Source organism: Orycteropus afer, unplaced genomic scaffold (assembly GCF_000298275.1).
Source record: "Orycteropus afer afer isolate SDZICR_OR568_19922 unplaced genomic scaffold, OryAfe1.0 scaffold00354, whole genome shotgun sequence".
NCBI classification, from domain to species: domain Eukaryota; kingdom Metazoa; phylum Chordata; class Mammalia; order Tubulidentata; family Orycteropodidae; genus Orycteropus; species Orycteropus afer.
Genome location: NW_006921941.1, coordinates 1,732,885 through 1,744,547, shown reverse-complemented (window position 1 = coordinate 1,744,547; position 11,663 = coordinate 1,732,885). Strand labels below are relative to the sequence as shown.

At 34.7% G+C, this 11,663-nt stretch overlaps 1 protein-coding gene across 1 annotated transcript in view; it reads right to left on the bottom strand.

Moving 5' to 3' along the window:
* Window positions 1-11,663, bottom strand: part of ALMS1 (ALMS1 centrosome and basal body associated protein) — a 303,819-nt gene that overhangs the window by 90,319 nt on the left and 201,837 nt on the right. Inside the window, exons 14-16 of the mRNA XM_042782512.1 lie at window positions 4,725-4,832; window positions 3,079-3,094; window positions 1,904-2,022 (exon numbers count right to left, since the gene is read on the bottom strand). Coding sequence (XP_042638446.1) covers window positions 1,904-2,022; window positions 3,079-3,094; window positions 4,725-4,832 — 243 coding nt within the window. The remainder of the gene's footprint in view (window positions 1-1,903; window positions 2,023-3,078; window positions 3,095-4,724; window positions 4,833-11,663) is intronic.

Sequence of the window (11,663 nt, the reverse complement as noted above, 5' to 3'; positions counted from 1 at the left end):
GCATAATGTCCTCCAAGTTCATCCACGTTATGCGGTGTTTTGCAGATTCTACATTATTCTTTAGCATTGCATAGTATTCCATTGAACACACACTTTCTTATTCATACTTTTTGTTTCATGCATCTTTATGCCAAAGCATTTATGAGTTCTAGCCTTACTGCCTACTGCAAACCAATGAAAGCATTCTTCTTTAACTCCTGCAGGTTGCTATGAGTAGGAACAGACTCAATGGCATCGGGTTTGGGTTTTTATATTAACAATCTGCCACCAATTTTCTTTTTACTATGTCTCTAGTTTTCCTTTGGCCTTTGGCTATCAATCAAAAGGTCAGTGGTTCAAAACCATCAGGCGCTCCATGGAAGAAAGATGAGACCGTCTGCTTCTGTACAGATTTACAGCCTTGAAAACCCAACATGGGACACTATGATTGAAATTGACTTGATGGCAATGAGTTTGGTTTTGAGTTTTCCTTTTACTTTTAACCTTTCTTTTACTTTGTGTGTGGTATATAGCATGGAAATGAGTTTGTTTTTTGATCTAATCTGCGTTTTTGAAAACCGGTGAATTTATTCCATATATGTTTATTCATACATACTCTTATATGCTCTTCACCTCTCAATGTATTTTTTCTTTCGGTAAAAATTTACTTCCTGTTTTCTTTTCCACCACCTCTACCTCCACAATCCACTACATTTTTCTAAGTATTTTGGATGTTTTATAGTTTAATTCTTTTAGAAGTATCTTTTATAAATTTTTACTATACTTACATATCTATTCCTTGATTTATCAACTTTAAAGATACAGCTAGCTCACTTACATTTCCTTTAACCTCCATTTACCTGGCCCATCCCCTTCTTTTCTTTTTTTTTCCATGGATGCCTTGTAGGACTTACTCTTTTTCTTTGACATTTAGTACTATCAGCAACATATGTTTCAGTGTTGATCATTACAACATAACATTTTTCTAGGATTTGGTATGTCCTTTTAAATTGCAGGTTCAGTTCTTCCTTATACATTTTATTATTTTTCTTCAAAGATGCTCACAGACATCCTTTTGTTGGAATTTTACAGTCAATCCTCAAATTTCATTATTTTTTGCAATTGCTTTTATCTCTCTTTTCTCTGGATTAATACATTGTTTCCCCTTTGATTTGTTTTCCTATCCCTTAAATCTCCCTTTCATCTTATTCTAATCTCAACTCTAATTTCATGTCTTCTACAATTATGCAGAGTGTAAAACACTCAGGAAAAATTTTCTTCTGTCGTCTAGTGTGTGCTATTACAGATTATATTTCCTTCATTCTTTCACAAGTTGTGTTGCTCCCTCATCTCTACCTGGCCACTGCAGAGTTACAATATCCTGTTTTTCATCTTACACATTCTTGATGTGAGCAGGTGTAGATGGACTACTTTAAACTACATATGGGCAGATTAGCTCCTTGAGTCCTCTCTCTCCTTATCTGGGTACTGTTCTATCTTCCTCTCAGAGGTGAGGTTTGACAGCTAGTATTAAAGGCTTGTGCTCTATATACCTTTTATGCCAGAAAAAGGGGTCACAGAAAAACACAAATAGATTTAATCTTGGCTCTTTTTTACTAGAATTTTAAAAAGTCTTGTATTGAAGTGCTGTCCCTGTTAGTCTTCTGGAATGCCTTCAGGCTTCAATTCTGATACTATCAGCCTTAGGTATTTATTTGTAACCTGCCTCCAAAATGCCATTATCTTCCAGAAGTAAAAAATTATTTTACAAATCAATATACAAACCCACATAGACAAAGTAGCACCATAATAATCTGTACAAGAAAGCCAAAAAAAAAAAAGAGGAGGTGCTCTTTGCTTAAACCAGGAGGTCAAATCATCATCAGAATAAAATGGAAACATGCACACACATCAATCCCATTACCTGCAGTATCTATCTGCAAGGATTCTTTTTCTTCTGTCCATGCTGTCTTAGGAACTATCCTCTTACTATGGATCTCCTCTTTCTGTTTAATGGCTTTGGTGTCTGGTAAATTTTTAGCACTGGAACCTGCAGAGGAAAGTTAATACAGTGTACAGATAGGAAGGTGACAAAAAGTATTTTAAAACACCTTTAAAACATTTGCTATGTGAAAGGCATTGTTACTGATGTCAAAGAAAAAAATACATCAATCAGAAATGTGTTTAGAAAACTTGATCTAAATTAGGGCCCCAAAACATGTACATAAATAGATGAAATACAAAGTAAAGAATAACATACAAGAGAGACAAGTAACCAAGTAGAAGCATTCAATCTAGGCGAAACTACTTTCAGAGAGAAGGATCATGGAAGAACATACCTATACAGCAACTGATTCAGGCACTGGAAGATAGCTAAGAGGGGATATACATTAAAACGGAAAGAGAAAGGGATTTCAGGCAAAGATGCCTATATAACAAAAGAGAAGTCAGGAAAGCAACTGAGAATCTAAGAAATAGAACAATAATATGGTTTGTTTGATTACAGGATTTATAAGTAAAAGAGGTGGGAAACAGTATCTAAAAGGTTATTTGTGGTAGAAGATTATGAGTTTAGGTTTTATTCTAAGGGCAATGGAAACTAATGAAAGTTTTTGATTAGGATATTAATATGGTAATATAATGTAATTCTGGAACATTTTTTTTTTGGCAATAGCTAAAAAGAGGATACAATTTTCAAATGTTACCCAGAGTACAATATAAGAACAAAAAATAAATAGAAAAGGTGACTAATTACACTCTAAATTGTGTTTTTAGTTTCCAACTGTGGCACAGAATACCAACTATCCCCTCCTATCCATATTCCTTTTCCTTTAAAATAGAATCTTGATTTTAGCTGGGCATATAATTACCAGAATATAGACTGTATTTCCCAGTACCCCAGACAATCTAGCTGGTTTGAGGATGTGACTAAATTCTGGCCAACAGGATATAAGAGGAATAGTACATGCAAATTCTGAGAATTATTTTTAAAGAGGGGTATATAATTCTTTCCCTTTCTTCCTTCCTGCTGGCTAGAACATGGGCATGATGGCTGTGACTTATAATAGAAGCCAAACATGTCAAGACAATAGGAAAGACCTTTGTTCCTGAAACTCTCAAGAACCACCCCTACTTCGAGATTTTTATGAGAAATAACTTTCTGTCTTCTTTAAACCAATGTTATTTTGTTTTCATTTTCATCCATCAGAGCCAAAATTAATTCTAACTTAAACACTATTTTAGACATTTTTAATTATTTTTTGTTGAGAATATACATAGCAGAACGTACACCAATTCAATTTCTACATGTACAGTTCAGTGACACTGATTAAATATCTTTGAACCATGTGACCATTCTCACCCTTCCTGAGTTGTTCCTTTCACATTAACACAAACTCACAGCCCCAAAAGTTTCCCATCCAATCTTTCAGTTGCTACTGTCAATTTGATCCTATACAGATAAATCTTAAAAAAGCACAAGGCAGACATTTTTTACTAGTTAAGTTAAACTACTGTATGGTTTTAAGATGACTTCAGGGGGATATTTTTGGTTGAAGGTTTAAAGATTATCTCAGGGTAACAGTTTCAGGGTTCACCTAACTTGCATGGCTCCAGAAAATCTGGAGTCCATGAGAATTTGAAATTCTATTCTGCATTTCCCCCCTTTTGATCTGCATTATTCTATAGAATCTTTGATCAAAATGTCCAGTAATATTAGCTGGGCACCATCTAGTTTTTCTGGTCTCATGGCAAAGGAGGCAGTTGTTCATGAATGTAATTCACCATATATTCTATTTCCATCCCCTATTACTGACTCTCCTTCTTGTGTTGCTCCAGGAGAATCAAAACCAATTGCTATGCCTTGGATAGCTGTTCGCAAGCTTTTAAGACCACAGACACTTTGCAGTGAACTAGGAGGTAGTACAGAAGCACTAAATATGTTATTAGGCCAATTAACTAAGATGTACCATGAAACCATGAGCCTAAACTTCCAAAACAAGGAATCAAATCCCATGAAGTATTTCACTGTACATAAACTAAAAGTAGTTCAATAACTACTTTTTTGTTGTTGTAAATATATCATCCAACTTTTGCCAATTCAATGTTTTATAAGTGTACAACCTATTGACAGCAATTACATTAACTGACTGTGCAACTCTATCCTTAATGCAAGTTTTCCATCACCGTAAACCTAGAGTCAGTAGTCTATAAATAATGATTCCACTTTCCCTCTCCATCTTGACCTTGGTAATCACTAGGAAACTTTGGTCTCTACTCATTTTCCTGTACTTGTCTTTTTGTATAAGTGAGGTCATATATTTTAAATCAGTATAGTCCCACTTAATTCAAATAACTGGATACATGGTTAGGAAGCAAGTAAGGAAGGAGAATTTCTCTAAAGAACAAAGCCTTATATACAGCAAGTAAGACTGGAGACTCAGCATTGAACATTTTTATCAACAGAGGTTAAAAGTCCATATGTGAATTTTTGGCAATGAGCTTGATTTGTGCACTGTATTCACAAAGATCTTAAAAAAATTTCAGTTTTAAAAATACCAATTTTACCTGTCAAAGTACACCAAAAAATACAACTAAAAATATCTTAACTATTTCACAAATGAGTAAGACAGAGGAGGGTTGAAGACAGCAAAGAGAGAACAGAGTATATATTTGTTTACACTCCAAAGGAACAATCTCATTTGAGAAGACCACAACAAAATATGCATTCAATCCAGTTTAGTTACCTGCACTGTCTTTCTGTAAGGATTCTTTCTCTTCAGGTGGGGTAGGTTTAGTCTCTTCTTTAAATTTTTTGTCTGAGAGGTTCTCATCCTCAGTGATGGACACTTGAACTGGGATATTATTTGAATGCACAGAGACAGAAAAGATAATAAATACAACAGACAAGTAAAATAACAAAGATAACGTTATATAATAGGAAAGAAGCACCTTTTACCCTACTATGTAAAAGCTGTGACAGTTATGGTAGGCTTATAACATGAATCGGAAAGGTTTCCATACATTTCTGTGTGCAATAACAGTTAAATAACACTTTAAGGAAAATCTGTTCTTTGATGGTATGATGCAATGGTTTTTTTTTTAAAGGTCCAGATCAAGTATCTTTTCTCAAAGAAGATTTTTAAATCCTTTTGGGTTCTTTAGTTTGTATTCAAAGATTTTATCACTTTTGCAATCAATTTTGGCATTTCATATGACCTTAGAAAAGCATCTGTATCATCAAGATTTTATATACAGCATGCTCATGTAGTTTTAAAAAAATGTCCTGTAGTTATAACCTTTTGAACTCTTATATTTTCTATTTCTCTTTTCTTTTTTGGGTCATACTCGCTGGTAATTCGTTAATTTTATTGGTCTTTTCAAAATCACCTCTTTTATTCCATGGAAAAATTCAAGTGCAAAATAACATGTGTTAATACATTAAAAAAGCACAAACACAGCAACTAGGATAAAAGTCATCAAACAGTTAAAAATGGTTACATTTTTGCAAGTTTGACAAGAGAATAATTTCTTATGTCTAGGCACAAATATTTTCAACAAAGAAATCAGAAAAGCAATACAGAGTATAAAAATACATCAAAGAACCAGCCTTGGCTTTACTTATCATGCTACAATTTTTTCCTTTTAAATTTATTAATTTTTCTTAATTTTATTACTTCAGCTCTCCCAACAATTTCTTTGATCTAATTGTTTTCTGAAATGTTTAGGTCATTAAAAAAAATTTAACCAGTAATAAAATATTTCAGGCCTACTAAGATACAAATAAATAACATAATGAACACTAGTCTATCTACCTCAGAACTTAAACAAAATATTACATTTACAGTCATTTCCTGGGTAAGTCTCAATGACACCACTCTTTCTCTCCTCAGCAGTAACCATTATAATGAATTTGTTGTTGTTGATATTTGCCATGGAGTCGGACCCGACTCACAGCGACCTCTCCCCTCGGGTTTCCGAGGCATTATCACTATGGAAGTAGATGCTTCCCCTTTATTCCTCCTTCCAGTCTTCCCAGGCTGAGGGTAACATTTACCTGATACTTAATATACTTAAGTATTTGTGTCTTACTGTCTTCTTTTGCTTTAGGATTGCAAGATTTATCCAGTGCTGTTGTAGATAGTTATCTTTCATTCATTCTCATTTGCTGATTAGTATTCAATGGTATCCTAGGCTGGATAAATACCAGGCATCTGGGCAGTTTCCAGTCTGAAGTTAGTACAAATATTGCTGTGAAGGCTATTTGTGTACCTATCTCTTGGTGCTTGTGTGAATTAATTTCTGTTGAGTATTATAGCTATAAGCAGAACTGCTGGGTCAAAGGTTATGCTTTTGTGCAACTTTAGTAAATAAGGCTAAACTTTCTAAAGCCATTTTAGTAATTTACACTCCCATCAGCAGTCACTGAGTGTCACTTAAAATTCTCACCAACCTGTGGTACTGTCTTTTGCATTGCAGTTATTCTTCTAGCAGGTATGTATGAAGAGCGATTTTTTTTTTTTGTGACTTTAATTTGCATTTCCCTATTGATTAATGAAGTTAACTATTTTCCATATATATATTTGCTACTGCTTTTCTCTTTTATAAAGTACCCATCCGAATCTTTTGTTCATTTTTCTTCCTTTTGACTACCTTTTACATATTGATTTGTAAAAGTTCCTCATATATTCCATATGAGCCATTGTGAGATATATGTATTGCAAATATCTTCCCCACTCTGTGGCTTGCCTTTTACTCTCTGGTGTCTATAATAATAGAATTTAATTTAATGTGCCCTATTTACCAAAATTTTCTTTTTTTGGGGGGGGTTACTGTTTAATGAAATAATTTCATATCCCAATATTATGAATACATATTTCTTTTCTTTTAGACTATTTACACATACACACACATATATCCATCTATTTTTATATTTAGATCTATAATCAATTTGGAATTTCATTTTGTGTATAGTGTGAGCTGGGGTGGTGGTGGTGTCAATAATCTTTTTATCCTCTATATGAATAATAACTTACTTAGTACACTTTATTGAAAATAACACCCTATTCCTACTCTACTGCAATGATGCCTTTATCATAAATCAAGTATTCATATATGTGTGAATATGTTTTGGACTTTTCTATAGTCAGTTTTTTTTTAAGCTTGTGCCTATAACACATTGTCTTCATTACTACAGCTTTACAGCAAGTTTTGATATCTGGTCATGCACATCCTTTATTCTTGTTCTCCTTTTTCAATATTGCCTTGGCTATCTATTCTGGGCATTCTGCATTTCCTTTTCAATTTTAGAATAACCTTGCAGAAGAATACACCAGGTGGGATTCTGATCAGATCTATCACTTTTTTGGACATTTGTATTTAGGGGTTTAACTTTACCTCTAAACATGACTAACTATCTTCTGTAAGTTTTGATATGAGGTTTTTATTATTATTCAATTCTAAATATACTGTAATTTCCTTAATGATTTCCTCTTTAACGTCTGAGTTACTTAGAGGCACATTTTTGAATTTTCAAATATACGGGTGAGTCCCTGGGTGGTGCAAATGGTTAATGTGCTTGGCTGCTAACCCAAAAATTGAAGGTTCAAGTCCACCCAGAGGTGCCTCAGAAGAAAAACCTAGTGATCTATTTCCTGAAAATCATATGGAACACAGTTCTATTCTGACACAAATGGTATATAGCCTTGACTTGACGTGATGGCAACTGGTATGTATCTGTTGTTGTTAAGTGCCGTCAAGTCGTTTCCGACTCATAGCGACCCCATGCACAGCAGAACGAAACACTGCCCGATCCCGTGCCAGCCCCACAATCCCTGCTATACTTGAGCCCGTCAAGTATGTATGTATCTAGGTGGTATTAATTTCCTAAGACTGTGGTTAACATATTACCACAATTTGTTGGCTTAAAACAACAAAAATTTATTCTAAACAGTTCTGCAGGCTAGAAGTTTAAAATCAAGGTTGGCAGGGCCATCCTCACTCTAAAGAGTCTTCTTGCTTCTGAAGGATCCTGGCATTATTTGGCTTGTGGCAGCAAGCCACAATCTCTTTAATCTCTGCCTTGGTATTTGAATGACCTTCTCTGTGTCTCTCTGCATATATTCTCTTTTGATAATAATAGCCATCTTTGGATTAAGGGCACACTAGAAATCCAAGATGAAATCCAAATCATCTCAAGACTCATAACTAGTTCAATGAATAAAAGCTCTATTTCCAAATAAGGTCATATTTTGAGGTTCCAGGTGAACATGGATCATGGGGGGACACTATTCAAAACCCATTATACATGGGGTTTTTCTTTCATCACTCCATATTTTTATTGTTGAGCTCAAATTTATCTGCATTGTGGACAGGGAAGCTCACCTGTATGAACATCATCAATTCTTTGAAATCTATTAAGATTTCATCCTTGAAGAACAATTTCATCAACTTTTCTGTTTTATGTGTTCTTAAAATTACGCAAAGATCTCTATTATCAAAGTTGTTAACTCTGTTGTCCAAATCCTCTCTAATTTTATTTCCTAATATGTTTCTGACAGACATGTGCTGTGAAATTTACTTACACAATTCTGTTATTTTTCCTGCAAATAAGATGGGGGATGTGTATATAATGTCTTTAATTTTATCTTCCTGGTGCACTGACTCTTTTGAATTGTTTTACCTATGTTAATGTTTTTTGGTCTGGGTATTTATTTTGTCTAATGTTAATACTGCTCACTAGCTATTCTTTGGTTAGTATTTGCCATATTATGTATCTATTCCCATCTCTTTACAGCTTTTAAGGGAAGGATGATACAAACCATGATTTGATCAAAGTTTCTCTCTCTCTCTCTCTCACATACACACACAGAGGTATGTGTTGCTTAATGATCATTTGAACATCAGACCTATGTCTGCAGTCTCATGAGGACTTATTTCTTTAAAAGAGAAAGTAGTTCTTCTGTTTACTATTTCCCCCTAATAGGTTTAAAGACCCCAAACCCAGACTCTTGAAACACTGGACCACAGGTGAGACACAGGCAGGTAAGGCAGAGTACAAGCTTCTGGGCATGGGCTCTCAGGCTTTGTCTGGTGCATGGAACAGCAGGAGGGCTAGGTGAGCTCTGTTTTCTCCCCACTCACTTCCTCTTGCTCTGCTCCAGCGACTGCCCTCTCAGCTGTGCTGCCCCATTCCTCCAGCCTCCTCCAGTAGCAGTAGCAATGGTTCTAATATTGTGTTTGTATAATGTCCAAATCACATAATGTCCTATTTCACAAAACGTATTGTGGATGTTAGGTGGCACATACATGTATGCAAGGGTGTACGTAATTTGTGTGTTTATCCATGCTTTTGAAAGTGAAATAGTTTTAAGAGGCTTCTAACAAATATCAGCAGTTTCTTGTGCTATCCCAACCCCAGTTTCCAAAGTCCACCATTTTTAACTCTTGTTTCTTCTCATACCAATATTATTTCCAAATAATATGCTTTATTCTATTGTATCTTTTTCAACACCAGAAATAATCTATTCATTTCCTACTATGACCAACATAAATTTATTTCTTACAAAAACTCTCCTATCATACACAACTGTTCCTATCTTCTAAGCAGTTTTGGCCCTACATTAATACTCAGTATTTATATATTACATTATGTAAACAGTAGCCACAGTAGTAAAAGCAATACTCAGTGTTCACAGATTATATAAGTATATTCACAACTAAGCCAAATGTTGTTGTGGTCAGTTGTTATTAATTTGGTTCCAACTCATGGCAACCTTATGGATAACAGAACGAAACACTGTCTGGTCTCACATCATCCTTATGATTATTGTTATGTTTGAGCCAGCTGTTTTAGCTATTTATCATTCCATCTCATTCAAGCTTTCTCTTGTATTCACTGACCCTCTACTTTACTATGATGTCCTTTTGCTAGCAATTGATCTTGGTGATATATCCAAAGGAAATAAGATAAAATCTTGCCATCCTCACTTCTAAGGAACATTCTGACTGTACTTCTAAGACTCATTTTCCCATTATTCTAGCAGTCCACCATATGTTTGCTATTCTTCCCTAACACCACCGTTCAAAGGAACCAATTCTCTCTTCCTTTTTCACTGCCTAACTTCTGCATGCATATGAGGCAATTAGTGATCTAAAAGATTATCTTTGCTTTTTTTTTTAAAAATAACTTTTTACTGTAATTTGAGTGAAAAGCCTACAGAGAAAGATGGTATTCTATTCACCAATTCATATATATTTTGATTTGTAACACTGACTGCAATCCCTACAATGTAACAGCATTCTTCCACTTCCTGCCTGTGTGTCCTGTTTCTACTCCTCCTTTTTCATTCCTTCCTGTCTTCTGAGTTTTATTCCTGGGCAAATGCTATGCTTTTTGTTTTAAAAATTTTTAAATATTTTATTATGTTTTACATGAAAGTTTACACAGCAAATTAGGTTCCCATTTAATAATTCTTACACAAACTATTTAATGACATTGGTTACAATTTTCATAATGTGTCAGGATTCTCATTATTTCCATTCTGTTTGTTCTGATTTCCTGCTCTTCCTTGCCTTCTTGTCTTTGTTTTTGAGTAAATGAATGTTGACTATTTGGCTTCATATAGTTAGTTGACTGTTTAAGGGATCACGTTACTTATGAGTGGTAATGTTTATTTCTTAAGTTAAACTATTATTTGGCTGAAAGGTGATATCCAGGAGGAGCTTCAATTCCAAATTCAAAGAGTACCTTAGGGTAAAAGGGGTGACAGTCTCAGGAGTTCCTCCAGTCCAGTAAGACTGACCTTTTTTGGAATTTGAATTTTTTTTCTACCTTTCTCTCCCATTGTATTCAGGACCTTCTACAGTGTTCCTGGTTAGAACGACCAGCAGAGGTAGCCAGGAACTAGTTCTTCTGGAATCAAGATAGGAAAGGCCATGGTTCATGTAGACTGTTATTCCTGTACACTAATTTCTTCTTTGGTTTCCTTCATTCTCTTTTGCTCTAGATGAGTACAGACCAATAGCTGTATCTTAGGATGGCCACTTGTAAGCTTTTAAGACCTCACATGGTACTTACCTAACTAGTATGTAGAACATTATCCTTAGGAACTAAGCTATTCCAACGGACACCTTTACTTTTTAAAAACGCAGAGGTCTTTCGCAGAAATATGCCTAATGCAGTATGTTGTTTCTTGACTGCTATTTCCGTGGATATACATGTCTTTGATAATTTCTATTTTTTTCTCTATTTATCATGATGTAATTTATCAGCCTAGTTGTGAGGACTTTTGTTTTCTTCATTTTCAATTGAAATCCACAATAAATGTTGTAGTCTTTGACAGAAAGTGCTTCAAGTCTTAATTTTCAGCAAGTAAAGTTGTGTTATTTGCATATTACAAGTTGTTAATGAGTTTTCCTCCACTCCTGATGCCATACTCTTTTTCATCTAGTCCAGCTTCTTGAATTATTTGTTTAGTATACAGATTTAATATGTAAGGTGAAAGGTACCCTGCTGCACATCTTCTCCAATTTTAAAGCATATAAAATAAACCTTGTTTGTTCTACAGGAACCAGACAAGGATGCCCGCTATCACCACTTCTACTCAACATTGCACTGGAAGTCCTAGCCAGGGCCATAAGGCAAGAAAGGGAAATCAAGGCATCCAAATTGGTAAGGAAGAAGT